Genomic DNA, 25,811 nt, shown 5'->3' with positions numbered 1-25,811 from the left:
CCCCTGCAGGGCGCGCAGTGGGTGATTGGAGCCGGGGCCGGACAGAGGGCGGGAAAGGGAGCCTGCGCCGCAATCTTTCCCGCCCGAAAGAACCGCCCCTCCCTGCGCCCCAGTCCCAGCCCGGCCCGCGGCCCTCCGGGCCCCTCCTCGGCGCCGCGGAGTTGGACCACAGTTGTGCCCCGCAGACCATGCGCAGCCTCCCTCCGGCCCTGCTGCTGCAGCTGCGCCTCGCCCTGCTGGTGGCCGCGGGGGCCCCGGAGGTGCTGGTCAGCGCGCCGCGGAGCCTGGTGTGGGGGCCCGGGCTGCAGGCGGCCGTCGTCCTGCCGGTCCGCTATTTCTACCTGCAGGCGGTCAACTCGGAGGGCCAGAACCTCACTCGCTCGCCCCCAGGTAGTGTCCAGCCGCCGGCCTCCCTCGTCCCGCGGCCGGGTCCCCGCGCGTCCCTGCCGCGCTGGAGTCCGCCCGCGGCCTGCGTGGCGTCCCTCCTCGGCGTGTGTCGCCCCTTTTTGGGTCTGGTCAGCTCCTCTTCCCTTCTCCCGCCCGTAATCAAAGCGGGCAAAAATCACCACAAAAGTTTATGGAATGAATGAATGAACTTCAAGGGCGCTTCCGCATTTAATGTGCAGGGGTTGATGTTGCGAATGGACGGCGCCCGGGCGTTACAAGGAGTGTGCCGTGAGTCACACGTTGGCTTTCATCTCTGACTTAGCTGTCTGAACTGTGAGGGATTGCAGGGTGCGCTTTCCAGTGGTGAGTCATCAAGCCCACGGATCGCGTCGGATTACATGGTTTAGGCCTCATGGGTTTGGAGCAACGAACTCTTACGCAGAGGAAATGTCAGAGCCATAGGAAGGAGGAGGGGTTTGTTAGTTTTTTGTTTCCTTTTTAGTTCTCTGAGTTCTTGAAAGCAGATTACAGAAACTAGGGAAACTCAGTAGCAATCATTCGGTTTTCCCTCCACCGAGGGTGAGATGGATCTGGTCCTGAATCCCTTTCTGCCCGGTCCTCCTCCCATGTTGTCCTTCACATCTTACCTTTGCAACTTCTTAAAACTTGTCCTGCTGGTTTCACGCTGTTGCCAGTCAGGATTTGCTAATGTATAAGTTTAGGGCTCTGGCCAACTAGCACCTTGTTTTATCAGCGAAGAGACAATTAGAATAACCCAGTGCCTCTGCCCCTGCTAGTCCTGCTGGGAACATAGCTGCCAGAGGTGTGTCCCAGCTTGTGAAAGGGGTAAAGGGGTCTTGACAGTTGGGCAAAGCAGAGAATTTAGGAGCCAAACATAATTCACTTTTAGATTTAATGATTTTAAAAATTTCGTTCATTCAAGAAATACTTCTTTGATGTCTACTTCTGCGTTTGGTAATTCTGCTGGGGATCTAAGGATGAAAATGCCTGCCCATCAGGGAACTTAAAGTCTGTTGGTAAAAGACATGCAAATAACTGATCACTGTACAAGATAATGAAGGTATGTACAGAGTGCAGTGGCAACATTGAAGCACTGCCAGAGACTGGAGAAGTCCAGGAAGGTTTCAGGAGCAGAGACTTGAAGGATGAGAAGGTTTGCTGGGCAGGCATGTAGGTGGACACCCCGGCATGCGCAAAAGCACACAGACGTAAGAGACCGTGGTGTTCGGGAAAATAAGTACGGTAATTTAATGATACTGAGCAGAAAAGTCTAGTTCATTGTAGCCACTGGTCTTCAAGCGCCTTGAATGCCAAGCAAATGACTGTATAACTGGATAAAAGCGAGCCACTGGAGAAATTTGCGCTGAGGCAAGAATCTGCCTCTCCCTTAACCACCTCAGTGGCTTGTGTTCTACATTTGATTCAGAACACCACTCCTGAAGTTGTCTTTGAGCATTGCTTTGATAACGTGTCTACCAGTTAAACCCTAAAGACTCAGACATCTGGTTTCATATGCATGATATGCATTTAGGGAAAATAATTCCGACTGTATTGACTGAAACGGATGTGTGTATATCAGGGTTTCACAAACTTTTTCTTTAAAGGGCCAAATAGTAAATAATTTAGGCTTTGTAGGTGATATCATCTCTCACATTTATTCAGCTCTGCTTTGTAGCCATGGACCTATAACAAACCCGTTTATGTTACAATAAAACTTTTTATGGCTACTGAAATTTCAATTTCATATAATTTTCCATAAGTTACAGAATATTATTCTTTTGATTTTTCTCCAACCCTCTCCCTGCCATTTTGTTTTTTTTTTTTTTTTTTTGGAGACGGAGTCTCGCTCTATCGCCCAGGCTGGAGTGCAGTGGCGTGATCTCTGCTCACTGTAAGCTCCGCCTCCCGGGTTCACGCCATTCTCCTGCCTCAGCCTCCCCAGTAGCTGGGACTACAGGCGTCCGCCACCACACCCGGCTAATTTTTTGTATTTTTAGTAGAGATGGGGTTTCACCGTGTTAGCCAGGATGGTCTCAATCTCCTGACCTCATGATCCACTCGCCTTGGCCTCCCAAAGTGCTGGGATTACAGGAGTCAGCCACCACACCCGCCCCCCGCCTTTTTTTTTTTTTTTAAGAGACAGGGTCTCTGTCACCCAGGATGGAGTGCAGTGGTACAATTATAGCTACCGCAGCCTCAAATTCCTGGGCTCAAGGGATCCTCTTGCCTCAGTCTCCCCAAATGCTGGGATTACAGGCATAATCCACCATGCCCGTCCCCATTTTAAAACCATAAGTATTGTTAGCTTACAGGATTTACAAAAACAAGCAGTGAGCTGGATTAGCTATAGTTTGCCAACCTCTGATATATATTAAAGACTCTCAATTAAGATCCAAATGATACAGACTTAAAAGTTGTGTGTACATTTATATATGCATATATATTATATATACACATAAATATATTCTTTAAACAAATGAAAAAACAGTTTACAGTTTCTATTAAATATCTTAACAGAAGGAAAGTTACATTTATGTTTCTGCTTGGTTTACCCCTACGATCTATGACTTTCCTTTTTTTAGTCTTAGAAAGACTTCCCAGCCAGGGCAACATAGCAAGATTCCATCTCTACTGAAAATAAAAATTTAAGAAATTACCTACTTGGGAGGCTGAGGCAGGAGGGTCAGTTGAGCCCAGGAGCTCAAGGTTTCAGTGCATTATGATTGTGCTGCTGCACTCCAGCCTGGGCGACACAGCAAGACCCTTTCTCTAAATAAATAAATAAAATGAAGACTTTTCAGACAACCTTACTTTCATTCCTTTGGATTCCCTTTGTTTCCTTTCAGGCCTCTTGATTTCTGGCTTCCAGTTAAAAAGCTGCCCTATAGTTTTGAAAACTCACCCAACTAGTTTCTTACATTTCTGCCACCAGCATTCACTTCCAAGTCCTGAGGTCTTTCCCTCTTCAAGAACCAATTGAATGGCTCGGTATTCATGCCTTGCAATCTCAGCACTTTGGGAGGCCAAGGCAGGTAGATTGCCTGAACTCAGAAGTTTGAGACCAGCCTGGGCAACATGGCAAAACCCATCTACCAAAAACATCCAAAATATCAGCCAGGCGTGGTGGTGCACAGCTGTGGTCCCAGCTACTGGGGAGGCTGAGGTGAGAGGATCTCTTGAGCCTGGGAGGCCGAGGTTGCATTGAGCTGAGATTGCACCACTGCACTCCAACCTGGGTGACGGAGTGAGACCCCATCTCTCTCTTTCTCTCTCTCTCTCTCTCTCACACACACACACACACACACATACACAAGAACTAAAAAGAACTAATTGGAAAAGAGGAAAAATCTTTTCAAGCTATAGCCTGTTGTACACAACTGAGAAAGTTTCCCTTATTATCACTCCCATTCAAAGTGTAGAATTTATCTGAATGCCACTATTATGCTACATATATCCAAGTACCCAGATAACAAAAATATTGTGAACTTCAGTGATCTCAAGCAGGACATCTCAAACTGGGGTTCACAGACAGAAATTACAAGGTCTTTGTCCTTGGATGGGGGGAAGAAAAAAACCTGTATCTTTATTTTCAGTAAACTCTTGCTTAAATTGAACATTTCCTTCAACTATGAATGTAGGCAGTACCTGTTGATACTGTTATATTCCCAGCCTCTAGCACAATGCCTGGCAGAGATGCTGAGTATTATAGATGAAAAGAAGGAAAGGGTGGAGGGAGGGATGATTGAAATATGTCAAGATGGAAGGATATAAATAGTTATTTTCTACTCAGTCTTCTATTTTCATCAGTAATAATATCTTCATAAAATAATCTTACCTCCTGGTTGTGTAGTACTTTAGTGTTTTGTACTATGCCTTGCTTAATTTGTCCTCTAAAATAGTCTTGTAAGGTAGGAAGGATAGATATTACTGTCTTTACACATAAGAAACTGGGCTCAGTGAAGCTAAAATGCCTTGCCTGGTGGGCTCCACAGCGAATGTGTCAGAGCCAAGGCAGGAACAGCCCTTTAACCTTCTACTTCATTGCTTTTTCTGTTTTATCACATCATCCTTAATATGATTGTCGTGCGTCAGTTTACAATAAGATGTTGGAGGGTGTTCATCGTTGGCAGCTAGCCAGGTATTTTTGGAGGATTTCCATTTAGCCTCATGGTACAACACCTTGGCCTTCTGGGATTTTGCTTCCCTTGACCATGTGGGGTCAACACTTACGTTGCAGCTGTAGAGAGCCTTAATGAACTTTCTGAACAACAGAGGAGGAGATGACTCTAACGTATCCAAAGTGCCAGAAGTATTCCTCCAACTGTGACTGCTGCAAAGCTACATTCAAATATTGGCTCCTCTGCTCATTATGTATGTGACCTTGGGCAAGTTACTTTACTTCTTGGAGCATTGGTTTCTTGATGTATAAAATGGGAGTGACAGATACCTACCTCAAATTTCTTGTAGGAAATAAATGACACAGAAAATACATATGAAAGTCTCAAGCCCAGTAAAAAGTACTAAGTTAATTTCTAAATATGCGTTTGATTTCTTACCAAATCAAACATGTTCAAGATTTCGGATTGTGATGATGTAACACTTTGATACTACCAACCTCCTTTTGTCTGCATAGTCACTGCATTCTCATCCAGTCAGCTATTTTTCTTAAGTTTGAATTTATTGAGTAGAAAACTCAAGCTGAGCCTCATTTCCTTTTTTTTTTTTTTTTTTTTTTTGACACAGAGTCTAGCTCTGTTGCCCAGGCTGGAGTGCAGTGCTGCAATCTCAGCTCACTGCAACCTCCGCCTCCTGGGTTCAAGCGAATCTCCTGCCTCAGCCTCCTGAGTAGCTGGGATTACAGGTGTGTGCCACCACGCCCGGCTAATTTTTGCATTTTTAGTAGAGAAGGGGTTTCACCATGTTGGTCAGGCTGGTCTCAAACTCCTGACCTTGTGATCTGCCCACCTTGGCCTACCAAAGTGCTGGGATTACAGGCGTGAGCCACCACGCCCAGCCACTGAGCCTCAATTCTATCCCACTATATTAGTCCCCAGAGCTAATGAGAATTTTCATTCCTTCCATTTGAAGCAATTAGAAATTTCACTCTTTTCATTTTCTCTTTTATGAGGTTAGGATTCCTTATTTCTATTTCAGTCCTGATCAATATTATCTTGCATTAATTCTAACAGTTAATTTCATGTCAACAATGACACAGGCATGAAAGATTATAAAAAATAACTGAACATTTAAAATATGTATTTCCAATGGCTATATTATAGTTGTATACATACATTTTAGAATGTGACTTTTAAATGGTATTTCAGCGACAAAAAATATTACAACTGGAAGCGACCATAATTATTTATCTAATACTTTCAATTTACAAATAATTGACGCATTTTGGAGCTAGTTGTTTTTTTCTGCATGTCTTTCCCAAAAGTCACAGTCAATAATAGTCTTGTCTTATATCTGTTTTGTTTATTTAAAATAATAATGTATGGAGAATAAGACTATTTGATCAGGAAATAAGAAAACCTTTTTGTACATTTCCAGTTTGGGGAGAGAGCAATGGAAATGGCTTTCCAATTCCCAGACTTTCCTGTCCAGATTTCAATCTGCTGCACCATGTTGCCTTTCTGAAACCATGTGGGAAATAATGCAAAGCAATAATTTATGTGTTTCATTTATTCGGTTCAGGTAATTGGCCAACATTTCTAATAATTTCATATTAAATTATTACCACTTTATAGCATCTTCCATGTTTATTATACTTCATTTAGGTTAGCAGGTTTCTTTCATAATTTTATCATACTTGTTTCAAGGATCCTAAAATGTTTATGTTTGGTACTCAATTATTAATATTTAATAGCAAGATGTCAGATACCACATTGTTATTACTAAATTGAAGACTGAGAAACATTTCTGCGAACTCACAAGAAAAACCCTTACAGATCAAAAGAAAGTAGATCTTATACTTACTAGATTTAGAAACTAAGAATTTCACAAACTTGTTTAGTAATCTCAAAAGATATATTTTAAATATTCTAAATTTTATAATATGATAGATGTGAAGTGAAAAACAACTTTGGTCACAATTTTCTGTTTGCTAGGACTGGGGATTTCAGAGGATTCATTACTTTTTTTAGCATTTCCATTTGATATGGTGATCTAAATGGTACATCCACTGCACTCTCTGAGGAAGAAGTTTCAAAGTTTATTCCTGGCCACAATAGCATTAATCACAACAGTATCATTTCAAAGCCAAAATGTCAGCAAATAGGAAAGGGAAAGTTTGTTAAATAGGTATTATTTACCTAGAACAGAAACCCCACAAAACTTTAAAGGTGGAATGGATTATTATAGTGTAGCTGTTTCATTTCAAGCTGAACAAACAGACTCAGAAGTAATCTCTAGTATTTGCAAAGATGTGTATGTGTGTGTTTGTGTGTGTGTATGTGTGTGAACTTGTACAAGAGTCTGGTAACTAGCTATAATCTCTCTCTACCTAAGGAAATGGGCTTAGAAGTACCACTTGAAATTTGGGCTTAATAAACGGGGAAATTTTCACAGAAATGAAAGTTATTAGATACTGAAATGGTATACAAAGAAAGCTTGTGTGTATTTTACGAGGAGGAAGTTCGATTACTATAGAGATCTGTCATGATTAGAGTCCATGGGTTTTTAACTATCTGGGCTTTAATCCTACCTAAAGGAGGAAAGAGTAAACAAGCAAAAAGTTTATTTTTTATTTGCTTTCAAAAAATGAATTGCTTCTCTTCATGCAGTAAATCAATGTTGAGTCTGATCCGTAGTTTGAATACATGAACCAGACCAAGCACTGTGGCTCAAGCCTGTAATCCCAACACTTTGGGAGGCTGAGGCAGTGGGGATCGCTTGAGGTCAGGAGTTTGAGATCAGCCTGGGCAACATAGCAAGACCCCCTCCAACCCATCCCGCCCCCCACCATCTCTACAAAAAATTAAACAAATTAGCTGGGCATGGTGGCACACTCCTGTAGTCCCACCTATGCATGGGGCTGGTGCAGGTTGAGGCAGGAGGTTCATGAGCCCAGGAGGTTGGAGCTGTAATGAGCTAGGATTGCACCTCTGCACTCCAGCCTGGATGACAGAGCAAGACCCTGTCTCAAAAAAGAAAAAAAAAAAAAAAAAAAGAATGCATGAACCAGACATGATAGTTCCTGGCCTCAAAGATCTTCCAAAGTAAATGATTTTTTTAAAACCACCAATGCTGCAGGAATAAGCAACATATTTAAGTTATCCAGTGACACCTATCCAATAATTGTAAATCATAATCATGACATGGTAGAGTGGTTTATATCTCTTTTCCTTTCAGGTCAAACACCATTCAAAGTAGTAGTCAAATCTCTTTCACCCAAAGAGTTGGTCCGGATACATGTCCCTAAACCTTTGGACAGGAATGATGGAACATTTTTGATGAGATACCGGATGTATGAAACTGTCAATGAAGGGCTGAAGATAGAGGTCCTTTATGGTGATGAACATGTGGCTCAGTCTCCCTATATTTTGAAAGGTAAGGATTATTATATACTGCAGAGTCAGCCTTATGTGTAGGTCCTGTGCCTTTCAGAATGGCCTAAACCTGATGACTTCAAAGTCATGTGCAATAAACATTGTATACATACCTCCTGGAGCTCAATTTAAATTTTAAGGGAAAGAAAATTAAGTAAAGAGATTTAAATGATAAGAAAAGAAATCTTGTGTATTAACATCCATGTAGTTACTATTTGCAAAACTCTTCATTCCTTTGTGTAGATCCGTATTTCCATCTAGTAACATTTGCCTTCTGCCTAAAGGATTTTTATTAATATTTATTTTACTGTGAGAATGCTGGTGATGAATTCTTCCAGCTTGTGAATGTCTAAAAAAACTTTATTTTGCCTTTTGTTTGTTTGATTTGTTTTTTGTTTACTTTGAGACAGGGTCTTGCTCTGTGGCACAGGCTGGAGTACAGTGGCACAGTCAAAGCTCACTGCAGGCTGGGCGCAGTGGCTCCCACCTGTAATCCCAACACTTTGGGAGGCAGAGGCGGGCGGATGGCTTGAGCTTAGGAGTTCAAGACTAGCCTGGGCAACATGGTGAAACCCCGTCTCTACTGAAAATACAAAAATTAGCCAGGCATGATGGTGGCACATGCCTGAAGTCCCAGCTACTCAGGAGGCTGAGGCTGGAGAATCGCTTGAACCTGGGAGGTGGAGGTTGCAGTGAGCCAAAATCACGTCATTGCACGCCAGCCTGGGCGACAGAGTGAGACCCCGATCTCAAAAAAAAAGCTCACTGCAACCTCAGACTGCTGGGCTAGGCTATGTGCAGTGGCTCATACCTATAATCCCAGCACTTTGGGAGGCCGAGGTCAGGGGATCACTTGAGCCCAAGAATTCAAGACCAGGCTGGGCCACATGGCAAAAAACTGTCTCTACAAAAAATTAGCTGAGTGTGGTGGTACATATCTGTAGTCCCAGCTACTCAGGGGGCTGAGGTAAGAGGATCACCTGAGCCCAGGGAGGTTGAGGCTGCGGTAAGCTGTGATCGTGCCACTGTACTCCCGCCTGGGGGACAGAGTGAGACCCCCTGTCTCAAAAAAATATAAAACAGAAACAAAAATTGCTTAAAGCAAACCTCCTGCCTCAGCCTCTGGAGTAGCTAGGACTGCAGGCACACGCCACCATGCCCAGCTAATTAAAAAAATATTTTTTTGTTTCTCCAAAACATTATTTTGTTTCTACAGGGTCTTATTATGTTACCTAGGCTGATCTCCAACTCCTGTGCTCAAGTGATCCTCCTGCCTTGGCTCCCCAAAGTGCTGGGGTTACAGGCATGAGCCACCATGCCCAGCCTAGTTTGCCTTTGTTTTTAAAAGACATTGTCGGCCGGGCGCGGTGGCTCAAGCCTGTAATTCCAGCACTTTGGGAGGCCGAGACGGGCGGATCACGAGGTCAGGAGTTCGAGACCATCCTGGCTAACATGGTGAAACCCCGTCTCTACTAAAAAATATTTAAAAAAAGCTAGCCGGGCGAGGTGGCGGGCGCCTGTAGTCCCAGCTACTCGGGAGGCTGAGGCAGGAGAATGGCATAAACCCGGGAGGCGGAGCTTGCAGTGAGCTGAGATCCGGCCACTGCACTCCAGCCTGGGCGACAGCCAGACTAGGTCTAGGTCTCAAAAAAAAAAAAAAAAAAAGACATTGTCTCTAGTTATAGTTATAGGTTGACGGTTTTTTTTTCTTTTGATACTTTAAAGATGCGGTTCCACTGTCTTCTCACTTGCATTGCTTCTAACAATAAATCTAGCATTTTCCTTATCTTTGTTCATCTGTGTTGCTTTTAAGGTTTTTTCTTTATCAGTTCTTTTGAGAAGTTTGATTATTATGTGCCTTGGTGCAGTTTCCTTAATGTTTCCTGTCTTTTGGATTTGTGGAACTTCTTGGAATTTAATCATCCAAGTGATTTAAATTTCATCACATTTAGAAAAATGATGGCCATGATTGCTTCAAATATGTTTTCTGTTCCATTCCACCTTACCTTCAAGGATACTAATTACCCATATATTGGGCTTGAAACTATCCTATGGTTCATCGATATTCTTTTCATTTTTTAAATTCTTTTTGCTCTTTGTTTCATTTTGCAAAGTTTCTATTACTGTCTCTAAATTCTATTATATTCTCTTCTGAAATGTACGATCTGTTGTCAATCCTATACAGTCTAGTTTTCACCTCTTGATGCTTTTTCATCTTCTTGAGCTCATTTCTGGGGTGCAGTTACATTACTGGGAAATAGTTTAATCCTTCCAAGCTTTGCTTTTACAATTTGTTAGGTGGGACTAGTGCCATGTTTAGTCTAGGGCTAATTATTCCCCGCTACTGAGGCAATACCCTTCTGCATACTTTACCCAAGCCCTATGAATTAGAAGGCTTTCCAGTCTGGCTGGTACCCACTGGTAAGTACTGTTCCCTCTGATCATTTTGGATGGGTTCTTCCCCTTTCTTCCCCAAGAACATATGAACACTCAGGTGGCAAATATCTTAGATGTCCATTTCTCAGCCTGAAATCTGTTTTCATCCTTTGTCATTATCATTCTAAACATTTAGATGTTATATCTACATAATTAAACTGTATTATTTTTGGAACCAGTACAGGGGAAGAACTCATCCAACATGCACTGATCGTATGCTGTGCTTAATATGTGAAGAGGACTTCCTACAGAGGAACATCTCTAATGTTCTCTCTGTGCAGTGCTTCCTTTTTAGATACTCTGTCCTACAAAGTCTAGAGCTGCCTTGGTCCCCCTGGACTGTCAGCTCTGTCTCTTCAACTCAGTGAGGCTGCCTGCCTTTGCCTACAGGCCCCCTCCCTGCACTACAACCTCAAAGCTCCCTTAAGCAGTAGGCTGTAGGAATTATAGGGCTTACCTTATTTGTTCCCCATCTCTCAGACTCACTGTCCTTCATTGCCTAATACCTAGGGCCTTAAAAACTATTGTTTAAGGCCAAATGTGGTGACTCACACCTGTAATCCCAGCACTTTGGGAGGCCGAGGCAGGCAGATCACTTGATATCAGGAGTTCAAGACCAACCTGACCAATATGGCAAAACCCCATCTCTACTAAAAATACAAAAAATTAGCTGGGTGTGGTGGGAGTGCCTGTAATCCTAGCTATTCAGGAGGCCGGGGCAGGAGAATCACTTGAACCCAGGAGGCAGAGGTTGCAGTGAGCCGAGATCATACCACGGCACTCCAGCCTAGGCAACACAGTGAGACTCCATCTCAAAAAAACAATAACAAAAACAACAAAAAACTATTGTTTCATATGTTTTGTGGGGGTATTTTCTGGTTGTTTCAGGTGGGATGGTACAGCAGTCCCTGTTACTTGTTGTCAATGAAAAGAGTCAAATTTATGGCCAGGCACGGTGGCTCATGCCTGTAATCCCAGCACTTTGGGAGGCCAAGGCAGGTGGATCACTTGAGATCAGAAGTTTGAGACCAGCCTGGCCAACATGGTGAAACCCCATCTCTAGTAAAAATACAAAAAAGTTAGCCAAACATGGTGGTGTGCACCTATAATCCCAGTTACTCGGGAGGCTGAGGCAGAAGAATCGCTTGAGCCTGGGAGGTGGAGGTTGCAGTGAGCTGAGATCACACCACTACACTCCAGCCTGGGCGACTCTGCCAGAGTCTCAGCCCGAGTGGACTGTGTCCCCCTGCCACAAAAAAAAGAAAAAGAAAGAAAGAGAGGGAGGGAGGGAGGGAGGGAGGGAGGGAGGGAGGGAGAGAGAGAGAGAGAGAAAGAAAGAAAGGAGGGAGGAAGGAGGGGAGGAAGGAAGGAAGGAAGGAAGGGAGGAAGGGAGGGAGGGAGGGAGGAAGGAAGGAAGGAAGGAAGGAAGGAAGGAAGGAAGGAAGGAAGGAAGGAAGGAAGGAAGAAGAAAGAGTCCAGCTCTATAATATTTGAAGAGATTTATTCTGAGCCAAATATTCAACTCAGTGAGACTACCTGGTTTTGCCTACAGTGCCCCACCCTGCACTACAGCCTCGAAGCTCCCTTAAGCAGGAGGCTGTAGGAACTGTAGGGCTTACCTTATTGTTCCCCACCTCTCAGACTCAATGACCAATGGCCCATGACACAACCCTCAGGACATCCTGAGAACATGTGCTCAAGGTGGTCCGGCTACAACTTGGTTTTATACATTTTAGGGAGACAAAAGACATTAATCAATACATGTAAAATGTACATTGGTTTGGTCTGGAAAGGAGAGACAACTGGAAGGGGTGGGTGTGGTTGGGAGTGGTTGACGGTAGCTTCCAGGTCACAGGTAGATTCAAAGGTTTTCTGATTGGCAGTTGGTTGAAAAAATTAAGTTATTGTCTAAAAACTTAGAATCAATAGAAAGGAATGTCTGGGCTTATGATAAGGGTTTGTGGAAACCAAGATTTTATCATGCAGATAAGGCTTCCAGGTAGCAGGCTACAGAGAAGAGATTGCAAATGTTTCTTATTAGACTTAAAGAGTCAGTTCACCAAGGTCTGTGTTGATGTTAATGCTGGTCAGCTGGGCCTGAATTCCAAAAAGGAGGAGGGTATAATGAGGCATGCCTGTCTCCCCTTTCCCTTCATGGCCAAACTAGTTTTTCAGGTTAACTTTGAAATGCCCTTGGCCAAAAGGAAGGATCCATTTGGATGGTCTAGGAGGCTTAGAATTTAATTTTGGTTTACATAATGTCTAAAAATTAATACATTCTTTTTCTCCTTCCTAAAAGGTAAGTTGTTTTATGTTTGCCAGCCATTTATACCTTACTAGAAATGAATTTATCAGCTAAGTGACCAAGAGTAGGTTAGATTGGGAGAGGGCATATACTAAATTGTGTTATCCAAGGTGATGTGAAAAGGAAAGTAAAAGTGTAGGACTCTAACGTAATCACTTACACCACTGATTTGACTAGGGCAGATTATCTCTGGATAATCTTAGAATTCACCAAGAAGCAGAGACAGAAGTGACTCCCTGTGCTGTGGTGCTTGCTAATGGAGTGCGGCCTTGTTCATGTTTTCCTTCCCTAGGACCAGTGTACCATGAGTACTGTGAGTGTCCGGAAGATCCTCAGGCCTGGCAGAAAACTCTTTCTTGTCCAACCAAGGAACCACAGATCGCAAAAGATTTTGCTTCCTTTCCCAGCATCAATCTCCAGCAAATGCTAAACGAAGTCCCCAAAAGGTTTGGGGATGAGAGAGGTGCCATTGTTCATTACACGATTCTCGATAACCACATTTACCGGAGATCTTTAGGAAAATACACAGACTTCAAGATGTTCTCTGATGAGATTTTGTTATCATTGACAAGAAAGGTAGGAGAATGAATGAATTGATAATACAGTTTAATTATTTGGGTATACACATTTAAATGTTTAGAATTATAATGACAAAGGATGAAACAGATTTTAGGCTGAGAAATGGGCATCTAAGATATTTGCAATCTGAGTGTTCATATGTTCTCCACCTTTGTGGATCTCACTTTCCTGTAAGATTTAAAATTAAGTAGCTTGAGGCCGGACATGGTGGCTCATACAAGCCTGGCCAACATGGCAAAACCCCATCTCTAGTAAAAATACAAAAATTAGCTGGGCGTGGTGGTGGGCACCTGTAATCCCAGCTACTCAGGAGGCTGAGGTAGGAGAATCGTTTGAATCTAGAAGGTGGAGGCTGCAGTGGGCCAAGATTGCGCCACAGCACTCCCACCTGGGTGACAGAGTGAGATTCCATCTCGAATAAATAAATATAATAAAATAAAATAAAGTGGCTTAAGCCCCCATTCCAGGTAGGTATGCCGTACAGGACACTCCCAAGGTTTCTTTGAGCTTTCAGACATTTATAACAAGGTTACTACCTCTTACTCTTTTTTTTTAATAGTCTATATTTATAGTATCCAAACAGAACTGTCTCTTATTTATTTATTTATTTATTTTATTTTTTTAAATAGGGGTGGGGTCTTGCTGTGTCATGCAGGCTAGTCTCAAATTCTTGGGCTCAAGCCATCCTCCTGCCTCATCTCAGCCTTGGTCCTAGCTGGGACTATAGGCATGCACAACCATACCGAGAGGTCACTTTTCTGTTCCTGCTGAATACCACTCCTGTTTAGATTTCACCTTCTGCAGCTGTTTTCTTCTCTTCGCCTCAAAATGACTTGAACTTAGAACACATTTTCCGGGCCGGGCGCGGTGGCTCAAGCCTGTAATCCCAGCACTTTGGGAGGCTGAGACGGGCGGATCACGAGGTCAGGAGATCATAGACCATACTGGCTAACAAGGTGAAACCCCGTCTCTACTAAAAAAATACAAAAAACTAGCCGGGCGAGGTGGTGGGCGCCTCTAGTCCCAGCTACTCGGGAGACTGGGGCAGGAGAATGGCGTAAACCCGGGAGGCGGAGCTTGCAGTGAGCCGAGATCCCGGCCACTGCACTCTAGCCTGGGCGGCAGAGCGAGACTCCGTCTCAAAAAAAAAAAAAAAAAAAAGAATAAATAAATATAATAAAATAAAATAAAGTGGCTTAAGCCCCATTCCAGGTAGGTATGCCGTACAGGACAGTCCCAAGGTTTCTTTGAGCTTTCAGACATTTATAACAAGGTTACTACTTCCTACTCTTTTTTTTTAATAGTCTATATTTATAGTATCCAAACAGAACTGTCTCTTATTTATTTATTTATTTATTTATTTATTTATTTAATTTTTTTAAATAGGGGTGGGGTCTTGCTGTGTCATGCAGGCTAGTCTCAAATTCTTGGGCTCAAGCCATCCTCCTGCCTCATCTCAGCCTTGGTCCTAGCTGGGACTATAGGCATGCACAACCATACCGAGAGGTCACTTTAAGTTCTCTGTTCCTGCTGAATACCACTCCTGTTTAGATTTCACCTTCTGCAGCTGTTTTCTTCTCTTCGCCTCAAAATGACTTGAACTTAGAACACATTTTCCGGGCCGGGCGCAATGGCTCAAGCCTGTAATCCCAGCACTTTGGGAGGCCGAGACGGGTGGATCACGAGGTCAGGAGATCGAGACCATCCTGGCTAACACGGTGAAACCCCGTCTCTACTAAAAAAAAAAAAAAAAAAAGAACACATTTTCCTTGTTTTACCCTAAGCATACCTAGAAGATAGCATGCATGGAACATTTTGTCAAAGCTTGGGGTACCAGAAACAGGTTTTTTTTTCCCCACCAGTACATACTAAAAAACAAACAAAAATCCTGATATTTAAAAATAGACATCTCTGTACTAATCAGACTCTCAGTCATGCTTGCCTCTGGGAATTTCTTGTGGCTGTCCTTGACCTTAAGGTCTTAGCGTCTCACTAATGTGGTTAGGCCCCCTGTCTTTCAGGCTCTCCACATCCCCCAATAGCGCCCCCTTATCTTACTATTCAACCTCTCTTTCCACATTTGCAGAACTCTAAATTCCTCTTAAGCAGAGCAACTTAAACTACCTTTTGTCCTTGTTTCTGATCATACGGGGTGAGGGATGGAGCTGGGCAATATTTATCTTTCTTACTCAGAGAGACCATCAAGGGAGTTTGTTTGTTTGTTTGTTTGTTTTGAAACGGAGTCTCTCTCTGTCGCCCAGGCTGGAGTGCAGTGGCATGATCTCGGCTCACTGCAACCTCTGCCTCCCGGGTTCAAGCAATTCTCCTGCCTCAGCCTCCCGAGTAGCTGGGATTATAGGCATGCACCGTCACTCGTGGCTAATTTTTGTATTTTTAGTAAAGATGGGGTTTCACCATGTTGGTCAGGCTGGTCTTGAACTCTTGACCTCGTGATCCGCCCACCTTGGCCTCCCAAAGTGCTGGGCGTGAGCCACTGCACCCGGCCAAGGGATTTTTATAAACCAAAAAACAAAGCACAGTTTTCCTGATATGTTATACAGTTTCCCAAGTATGCTGACTGTGTGCCTGCAGTCAGTTCTTACTTTAAATAGCAGTCCCCAACCCCTCTGCCACCAGCCCACAATGTGAGGATGCAAGCATATGATAGGCATCTGCTCCTAAAGGTAGTGCTCTCTTCCTGGGCTACAACTAGTCAACTGTGCCCTGTATTCTTGCCTCTTTAATCCATGTTGCTGGTTTCATAGCAGTAGATTTCAACCAGGGATGATTTTGCCCCTCAGAGGACATTTGCCAATGTCTAGAGACATTTTTGGTTGTCACAGCTCAGGGGTTGCTGTTATCATCTAGTGGACAAGCATTCTACAGTGCAAAGGATAGCACCCCCCAACTCCATAGCAAAGAATCATCTAACCCCAAATGTCAATAATGTGAGCTTGAGAAACCCTACTCCACAGTGAGTACGTCCAATGTGGAGTTTATTAATGAGTTTATAAATAATAGCAGGGAGGCTGGGCACAGTGGCTCACACCTGTCATCCTAACACTCTGGGAGGCCGAGGCAGGTGAATCATTTGAGGTCAGGAGTTTGAGACCAGCCTGGCCAACATGGTGAAACCCCATCTCTACTAAAAATACAGAAATTAGCCAGGCGTGGTGGCACGCGCCTATAATCCCAGCTACTCAGGAGGCTGAGGCACGAGAATCACTTGAACCTGAGAGGCAGAGGCTGTGGTGGAGAATCACTTGAACCTGAGACGCAGAGGTTGTGGTGAGCCGAGATCGCACCACTGCACTCCAGCCCGGGTGGCAGAGCGAAACCCTGTCTCAAAATAATAATAATAATAATAATAATAATAATAATAATAATAATAATGGCAGGGAAGCAAGAGGGTGAATATTCACATCTCTCACCCTTTCCTTTTGGTATTTGCCCAGTGGCTGGGGAAGAAATAAATCTAAGATAAATGAGACTCAGTCCTAGTCTTTGAGTAGCCCACTCTAGTGGGAATTTTTTGTTGTTGTTTGGAAGTGGGGGTGGGATGTGAATACAAACAAATGATTATATCCCAATATGATGATAGGCATCAAGAAAAGTAAGTACCTCGGGTTTAAGTGCCAGAGGAGGGTGAGTCATAGAAGAGGTGGTATTAGATCTGGGCTTGAAGGATTAGAAAGGAGACTGCCAAGTTAAATAAGTAAAACATTCCAAGCGAAGGGAATTACATGTTGAGGTGGATGGCATTTTCAGAGAGTAGCCTGAGGTTTCCTGGTGTGTGGGCAGATGAAATATGAAGCTTATAGCCAAGCTGGAACAAGATAGTGAGGCCTTGAATGCCAGCCAGAGAGTTGAGATCTTGTGCCATAGGCTTAAGGTTCTGTTGAGCTTGGTAGTGACATTAACCAAGTTATTTTAGAAATGTTAGTTTTGGAATTAATTTTAGTTTTGGAAATCTGAGCAGCCCTAGAGCCCAGAATCAGAACATCTAGTAAGGAAGCTGTTGCAACAATCTAGGCAAGAAACGACGAGGGCCTAAACTGAGACATTGATCGTGGAGATGGAAACGGAGTGGCAGGTTCCAGAGGCAAGCGCATATGAGGTAAAGAGGGAGAATAGTGAAGGAAAACAAGGGTTTGGTTATAACTTTGTAGATTCTCTTAGGCAGCTGGCAGAGAGGGTTCTCGAAGGCATTCATACCTTTCTACACAATTTCCACTTCTCTAACACTACATTTTATTTTATTTCATTTTTTGTTTGTTTGTTTGTTTTTGTTTTTGTTTTTGTTGTTGTTTTGAGAGGGAGTCTCACTCTGTTGCCCAGGCTGGAGTGCAGTGACATGATCTCGACTCACTGCAACCTCTACCTCCCAGGTTCGAGCGATTCTCCTGCCTCAGCCTCCCAAGTAGCTGGGATTACAGGTGTCTGACACCAGTCCAGCTAATTTTTGTAATTTTAGTAGAGATGGGGTTTCACCATGTTGGCCAGACTGTTCTCAAACTCCTAACCTCAAGTGATCCACCTGCCTCGACCTCCCAAAGTGCTGGGATTGCAGGTGTGAGCCACCACGCCTGGCCTCAAACACCGAATTTTAAATGCACCTCTGGACAGAGGTAGTGACTCCTGGTTAAGTGAATTTGCCATGTAGGATCCTCACAGATGACAAATTGACAGGCATTCTTCTCTCTTCTCTTGCTGTTTTTGAATGGTTAGCCCGGTCAGAATATGTAAGAAAACCAAAGAACTATTGTATTTAGTACCAAAGACTGAGATCTTCCCAGCACTGATGTTTGTTTATATATTTATTTAGGTCCTTCTCCCAGATTTAGAATTTTATGTTAATCTTGGAGATTGGCCCTTGGAGCATCGAAAAGTCAATGGAACCCCCAGCCCCATACCTATCATTTCATGGTGTGGCTCTCTGGATTCAAGAGATGTTGTCCTCCCAACCTATGACATCACCCACTCGACGCTTGAAGCCATGCGGGGTGTTACAAATGATCTCCTCTCTATTCAGGGAAATACAGGTATTCAGGGAAATGCAAGGCTAATTAATGAAGAAAAAGCTTAGAGAGTGGGTTATACATATATGTTTGCATTCAGTAGCATATTAGAAAAAGTCTTTCTTGTATTCAAAATTCTGACCAACCTAGGGATTAAAGATTTGTGGATGTTACTCAGTTATTTAGTTTTTTCTGGTCACCCTATGTAAGAACAAAGACCAAGCTCACATTTTATTGTGAAACACAGAAAATGGAAGAAGCTAATGCCTTGGTGAGTGGGCGAAGTCATTGAATCTCTTTTTGCTTTGAACATGGTCCGACATTATTTCAGGTATTTCCTAGTATTATATAACAGAATATACCAATACTTGCATGAGCTTTCACTAGCAGACAAATAGATGAAATTAGAGCCTTCTTTTATATAATACAGCAAATAAAAGGACTATTTTTTTGAAAGTCTAAACTTGAAAGTTCTTCTGGCAAATTGAGACTCAATCCCATATTTTATTTGAAATAGCATCTACTTTAGAAGATGAGTTGATGATAAAAGAGCTTTAACATCTTAAATGACAACAGTAGATTAAAGAGGATTATGCTTACCATATTAAAATGTCAAATTCATAATCATAATTTTTTAATGGCTTCAAACTTGTAGGACCTTCCTGGATCAATAAAACAGGGAGAGCTTTCTTCAGAGGTAGAGACAGCCGAGAGGAGAGGCTTCAGTTGGTACAGCTGTCCAAAGAAAATCCTCAGCTACTAGATGCAGGAATTACAGGATATTTCTTTTTCCAAGAGAAAGAAAAGGAGCTTGGAAAAGCCAAGTTGATGGGTTTCTTTGATTTCTTTAAGGTATGCATTTGAGTCTTCTTCTGTGGATATGAAGTGATAAAATTTTGTATTAAAAGTCTACCAAAATAGGTGGGCTTCAGCAAATTTCTCGTCTTGTGAACTGACACACATGTTCACACTTTCTTAATAGATATCAGGAATTACAAAAATCATTGTGGTTTCCTTCTTTTGTTGTTAAGTTTACCAAATAACTCAGAACTGTACTTAATTCTCAAAATATAGTATAAGGATTAACCTGGGATTTTGGTGTATTTATGTCAATTTTTTTCTTTTTTTTTTTTTTTGTATTTGCTTTAATAAACTGAGAATTTAAATACCTTTTACCTAAAGTGATCTCAAATGTCTTTTGTAAATAGAAAAGGTATAAATTCCATATATGTAAAGTGGGAGTTGGGATTAGGGTTCAAGGCCTGCTTCTATCCTGCCTCTGCCACCAACTATGGGACCTTCCTGTCTTGGCGCCTTGGTCTTTAAACCCATGTGATACCTACCTACTCCTTCGGAACATTATCACGAGGCCCAGAGGAGAGATGTGAACAATGTGACAAAACCTGATGGGCTCAAAAACTCCTTGTACCAATTATTTAAGAAAAAATTATTTACCAAATCTGGGAGTGTGTCCTCTTCATCCCAGAGAATGAGTAGAACAGGGGATTTGGACTCAGAATAAGGTTTATACATTTCTCTGAATACCAGTTTTCTCAATTGTAAAAACAAAAAGAAGGGGTTAATAATACCTGCTTCAGATTATTATAATTGAATGAGGTTTAATGCCTATGAAAACTGCATTTGAAATGGAAAACAAAGTATATTAACCCAACAGATATGCAGACAGCTTTCCTACTGTGTTGCCAGCATTGCCCAAGTCCTTAAATGTCTCCAGGTTTCTGTCTCCTCAGCTCTAAAACTGTAAAGTAGAGACAGTGCCTGCCTGTTTCATAGACTGCATATAAGGAACAAATGAAATAATGAATAAATGAAAGTGTTCGTTGTTATCAGTATTCAGCTTTAAGAATTTTGAAAATAGTTTTCCCGGCTGGGCGTAGTGGCTCACGCCTATAATCCCAGCACTTTGGGATGCTGAGGCGGGCGGATCATCTGAGGTCACGAGTTTGAGACCAGCCTGGCCAACATGGGGAAACCCTGTCTCTACTAAAAATAGGAAAAAAATTAGCTGGCCGCAGTGGTGGGTGCCTGTAATCCCAGCTACTCAGGAGGCTGAGGCACTAGAATTGTATAAACCCAGGAGGCGGAGGTTGCAGTGAGCCAAGATCACGCCACTACACTCCAGCCTGGGTGACAGAGCAATACACTGTCTCAAAACAACAACAACAACAACAAAAAACAAAACAAAACAAAACAAAAAACTAATTAATTAAAATTTAAAAAGAAAAAATAGTTTTCCTACCTGAAATCTGGAAATCTGGATTCCATATTACAGAGACATGATTGAAATAGGTCTTCACTCCTATTTCCAAAAATTTCGCATCTTAGCTTTAAACAATATATTTCTTAAAATTAATCTGAGAAAGGCTCTTGTGATTTTTATACAAAGAGAAGATATAAGTTATAAAATAAAACTTTTAAACACCAAAGTTGGAAAATAATTCCTCTGTAGTTGGTATTATGGTGTTGATGAGAAGCAGAAGTGAAGCAAATGACTACTGAAAGTTTGTTTATGTTTGTTTTTCATCTTCCAGTACAAGTATCAAGTAAATGTGGATGGGACCGTGGCTGCTTACAGATATCCATATCTCATGCTGGGCGACAGTCTGGTTTTAAAGCAGGACTCGCCATACTATGAACATTTCTACATGGCATTAGAACCTTGGAAGCATTATGTTCCAATTAAAAGAAATCTGAGTGATTTATTAGAGAAAGTTAAATGGGCTAAGGTATGCTTTCAGCAATTTTTGTTTCTTTAAGCAATAACAAATTTACCAGTGTTAGATGAGTTCCATCACAACACAATTTGATGTGACATAATGGAATGAAAAGAAATATTGTCTTCTGAAATTGCTGTTCCCTTGAAATATCTAAAGAATCAGCATCAGAATCATTTTGCATACCCTCTATCAACATTTTTGAAGATTTTCAGAAGATTTGAAGTCCAGCCTTATATAAAATACAGATTTTCTAAATGCTGTGTTTACACATACAAACAAGAACATACAAAATGCAAATTACTGATTGAAAGACCAGAGTTAAGGTGCTTTATGAACAAGAAAACATTTCAGGCAATTACAGTACTCTTTTCTTATCCCCAGGTAGAAAAAAGGCACAAATTCTTAATGAATGTGTGTTATATAACGCAAGAATCACGTTTCCCATAAAATAGGAATTCCTTTTTAAAAAGTAAAAGTATTTAAAAAACTGTTGCATTTTATTATAAAACTACAAAAATGTACCCTTCCATTATGAGATTTTATACTAAGTTTCTAAGAAACAATATATGGTTATGGAAATAATCGGATGCCTGAGGCAGAATCACTTTTGTGACCCTTTGTAAAAGCCTCAGTTGCTCGCAAATGGCTTACCTGCGGACAGCATGGTAGAAGATTAACTATTTTCCAAAAGTATAATTAGGAATGCTGACTATTTCTGGTACTGAATGAACAGCCTGTGGGTACTAATGACTGAATTTTTCGGTTACAAAAGCAATACAGTCTTTTATAGCTACCATTTTATAACACAACTTTTTGGCTCTGACTGCATATTTGCATGGAGCTTTTAAAAGATATTATAACATGAAAACGTATTCATTCTACTATCATGCAGAGAGGAAATAGGCTGGTGGGACAGATGAGGAAGCTGAAGAGTACTTCCTGGGTGGCCAGGAAAGTACCAAGATGGTCACAATAGGGGCTGCACGTGGGTTGTTGCACTGTGGGGAGCAGTGGTTTCCTCGTACTGTGGAAAAGGGGCCAAACATGTGATCATTTCTTTTAACAGAGATGTCTAGGAAAATACTCTCTTCCCGTAGCCTCATTCTTTATTTATTTATTTATTTATTTATTTATTAGTTTATTTATTTATTTTTGAGACAGAGTCTCACTCTGTCACCCAGACTGGTATGCAGTGGCACGATCTCCACTCACTGCAACCTCCGCTTCCTGGGTTCAAGGAATCTCGTGCAGTGAGCTACCGCACCCGGCCCCTGTAGCCTCATTCTTAAGTTATAATTCCATTATGTTCTGTCTTTCCCATGCTGTTCACTTTCAACCCCACATCTGTTCCACTTCACACTTAACCCTCTCTTTGTGGGTCTTAGTAGTAATTTTAATTCATTTTTATTTATTTTTTAACCTTTCAGGAAAATGATGAAGAAGCCGAGAAGATTGCAAAAGAAGGACAGTTGATGGCTAGGGACCTACTACAGCCACACAGGCTTTACTGCTACTATTACGAAGTACTGCAGGTCAGTTCAGAGTGTCCGTCCACACTGCTGGGTCAGCTGTCCTCAGACTACCCGCTTGGCCTGTACACTTCCTGCCTGGCTTCCTGAAGGGCTCAGAGTCAGCCTATGGACTGGCTGGCTAAGCCAAGGCACTTGCCTAGGGAAAGATGGTGCTAAGTCTTCATTTGGTGGCCCCCTTTTTTTTGTTTTTTGTTTATTTTTTTTTGGGTTTTTTTGAGACGAAGTCTCACTCTGTCGCCCAGGCTGGAGTGTAGTGTCTCAATCTCAGCTCACTGCAGCCTCTGCCTTCCAGGTTCAAGCAATTCTTGGGAGCCTCAGACTCCCAAGTAGTTGGAATTACAGGCATGCGACACCACGCCCAGCTAATTTTTGTATTTCTAGTAGAAACGGAGTTTCACCATGTTGACCAGGCTGGTCTTGAACTCCTGACCTCAGGTGATCTGCCTGTCTTGGCCTCCTGAAGTGCTGGCATACAGGTGTGAGCCACCATGCCCAGCTGTGGCCTCCATATTTTCATCTTTATTCCATATTATGAAAAATGATGCTGGGAGCCCTCACAAATATAGATTAGCAGCTCCTCCCATCTGCTCAGTGCTCTCTTTTATTAAATGCTTTATTGAATTCCAACCTCAGAGAAAAACATTTTTCTTTATCTGGAAAACAAGACGGTTGGACTGGAGATCATTAACATCCCTTTTTAGTCAAAATGTGGCCTCCTTATTCTCCGTGATACTTAAGATTCATGCCTTTTACAGTACAAGGCAGAATGCAAATATTTAGCTTGCTATAGCAAACAAACTAATGAAAAATATGTATAACAGTTCTAATACCTTAGGGCTGAATCCTGAATTACAGTGTTTATTGGGATTCCGAGGATTGGTGTTTTGAGTAATTACCTTAAGTTTTACTCAGAAAAATCTAGACAGGAAGGATTAAAAAAAGGAAATTATGTTCTTGTTTTTAACCTAAATTTATTTTCCGGTAGGCATAATAAAAGTAAATTTCCCTAGATGCTTGTGGATACTACCCTCTCATATTTTCATTTTCATAGAAAAATAAAAATGATGTTACACCATTTACTAGAAGCAGCACTTCCTTCTCTTAAATTGGTCTACCCCCTCTGTTGGTCTAGCTTTAATTGTTAAACAGTTTTTTTTTTTTTAACAATTTCTTGGCTGGGCACAGTGGCTCGCACCTGTAATCCCAGCACTTTCGGAGGTCGAGGAGGGCGGATCACCTCAGGTCAGGAGTTCAAGACCAGCCTGGCCGTCATGGTGAAACCCCGTCTCTACTAAAAATACAAAATTAGCCACGTGTGGTGGCACATGCCTGTAATCTCAACTGCTCAAGAGGCTGAGGCAGGAGAATCGTTTGAACCTGGGAGGTGGAGGTTGCAGTGAACCAAGATTGCACCATTGTATTCCAGCCTGGGCAACAAGAGCAAAACGCATCACTCAGCTAATTTATTTAGTTTCTTTAGAAACAAGCTCTCGCCATGTTGCCCTGGTTCCTCAAGTGATCTTCCAGCCTCAGTCTCCCAAATAGTTTCACTTTTAATGGTAGGAATTTCTGTCTCTAAAATATTGATTAGGCTCATCTACTTATGTCAGCGTTTTGTTGCATTTGGTCCAGTACCAGGAATGTACAGCGAAATGGACATGGTATCATTGAACTGAAACATCCAATTTATATCCAGGCAGGATGGCTCATGCCTATAGTCGCAGCACTTTGGGAGGCCAAGGTAGGCAGATTGCTTGAGTCCAGGAGTCTTCAGCCTGTGCAACATGGTGAAACCCCATCTCTACAAAAAATTAAAAAATTAGCCGGGCATGTTAGTATGCACCTCTAGTCCCAGCTACTCAGGAGACTGAGGTGTAAGGATCACTTGAGCCTAGGATGTCAGAGGCTGCAGTGAGCCAAGATCACACCACTGCACTCCAGCCTCGGTGACAAAGTGAGACGGTGTCTCAAAAAAAAACACCCAACTTCATTTATAGAAATATTTCACTCAGGGCCACAGTGGAGGAACACTCCACAGACCTGTTGCCATTCAAAAATGTCTGTGACTATAGGCCTAAAGGAAAGGATGTGTGAGACTGCCAACTTTTCAGATGGTTATCTTGCTTGTTTGCTGGCTTGAGTATTCAACAAAGTCAATTATTCATTAACAAGTGTAAGATAAATGCGAGCTGCTGTTTGTTTCAGGCCTTTTGTAAGGTCTGTTGTTAAGCCCTTTTGTAGAGGCTTCCAACCAACACATGAAATTGTGGATTGGGGTTTCTTGCTAGATTATGAATTATCACTAGTGCCTGTGATAGCTAAAGTTAAAATGTAACTTTAGGACTGGAATAAACCAGACCTTTGGTTTTAGTCTGAAGACACAGAGCAACTAGAAAAGATGGCGTGACTGTGGATGGGAGTGGGTGGGGGAGTCAACAGAAGGAAGTGTGAACTAACCTTTCAGTTCCCTTTAAACCCACATTTCAGAAATATGCTGAGCGCCAGTCCAGCAAACCTGAAGTACGTGATGGAATGGAACTTGTTCCTCAGCCAGAAGATAACACAGCCATCTGCCAGTGCCACAGGAAAAAGCCTTCGAGAGAAGAGCTTTGAGTCAGCCCAGATTCACACTCCTGTGTATCCCGGCTACATCTTTAAGGAAAGATCGAATCTAAGCTGTGAAGGACAGTACAGAAGACTTTACCAAGTGGACTAGTTCTCCTGGTAGCTTTATATGTATAGATGGATGTAGCAGTACTGGTTTAGTATCCCTTATCTGAAATGCTTAGGACCAGGAGTGTTTCAGGTTTCAGATTTTTTCAGATTTGGGGATATTTGCATATACATAATGAGATATCTTGGGGATGAGATCCAAGTCTAAACACAAAATTCATTTATGTTTCATATATACCTTGTTCACATACCCTGAAGGTAATTTTATATAATATTTTTAATAATTTGTGCATGAAACAAAGTTTGTATACATTGAACTGTCAGAAAGCAAAGCTGTCACTATCTTAGCGACCCATGTGGTGGTGTCAGCACTCAAAGAGTTTTGGATTTTGGAGTATTTCAGATTTTGGATTTTTGAATGAGGGATGTTCAACCTGTATTTGAACAAGCATTACCAAATATCATTGGATATTAATATCTTTTTAGTAAAAACTGCTATTATCAGCATCATAGTTTCTCTAAAAAGAAAACTTGGGTATCATAGCAAATAGAGAGGCTTGCTAAAATATAAA

At 42.0% G+C, this 25,811-nt stretch overlaps 1 protein-coding gene across 2 annotated transcripts; it reads left to right on the top strand.

Annotated features, from left to right (window-relative positions):
* POGLUT3 (protein O-glucosyltransferase 3) lies at window positions 1-25,464 on the top strand. 2 transcript variants are annotated; one of them, XM_010371336.2, is made up of 8 exons: window positions 1-390; window positions 7,762-7,959; window positions 12,992-13,275; window positions 18,104-18,320; window positions 18,952-19,148; window positions 20,849-21,043; window positions 22,462-22,566; window positions 25,054-25,464. In XM_010371336.2, the coding sequence occupies exons 1-8, from the start codon at window positions 189-191 to the stop codon at window positions 25,177-25,179; spliced, it is 1,524 nt and encodes a 507-aa protein (XP_010369638.1). In that variant the 5' UTR covers window positions 1-188; the 3' UTR covers window positions 25,180-25,464. The 2 variants fall into 2 exon arrangements, with proteins under 2 accessions (XP_010369638.1, XP_030774522.1); XM_030918662.1 differs by lacking the exon at window positions 1-390 and adding an exon at window positions 5,973-6,105.
* The last annotated feature ends 347 nt before the right edge of the window (window positions 25,465-25,811 follow it).

This window comes from Rhinopithecus roxellana, chromosome 15 (assembly GCF_007565055.1).
Source record: "Rhinopithecus roxellana isolate Shanxi Qingling chromosome 15, ASM756505v1, whole genome shotgun sequence".
Taxonomy (NCBI): domain Eukaryota; kingdom Metazoa; phylum Chordata; class Mammalia; order Primates; family Cercopithecidae; genus Rhinopithecus; species Rhinopithecus roxellana.
Note: the sequence above shows the minus strand (reverse complement) of the source record. Positions and strands in the feature narration are given on the sequence as shown.

Bases quoted from the DNA above. Each gene is read 5' to 3' on its own strand.
- POGLUT3 (XM_010371336.2), top strand. From the start codon at position 189: ATGCGCAGCCTCCCTCCGGCCCTGCTGCTGCAGCTGCGCCTCGCCCTG. The intron at 13,276-18,103 runs GTAGGAGAATGA...ATATTTATTTAG, and splicing joins TGTTATCATTGACAAGAAAG to GTCCTTCTCCCAGATTTAGA. The intron at 22,567-25,053 runs GTCAGTTCAGAG...CCCACATTTCAG, and splicing joins ACTATTACGAAGTACTGCAG to AAATATGCTGAGCGCCAGTC.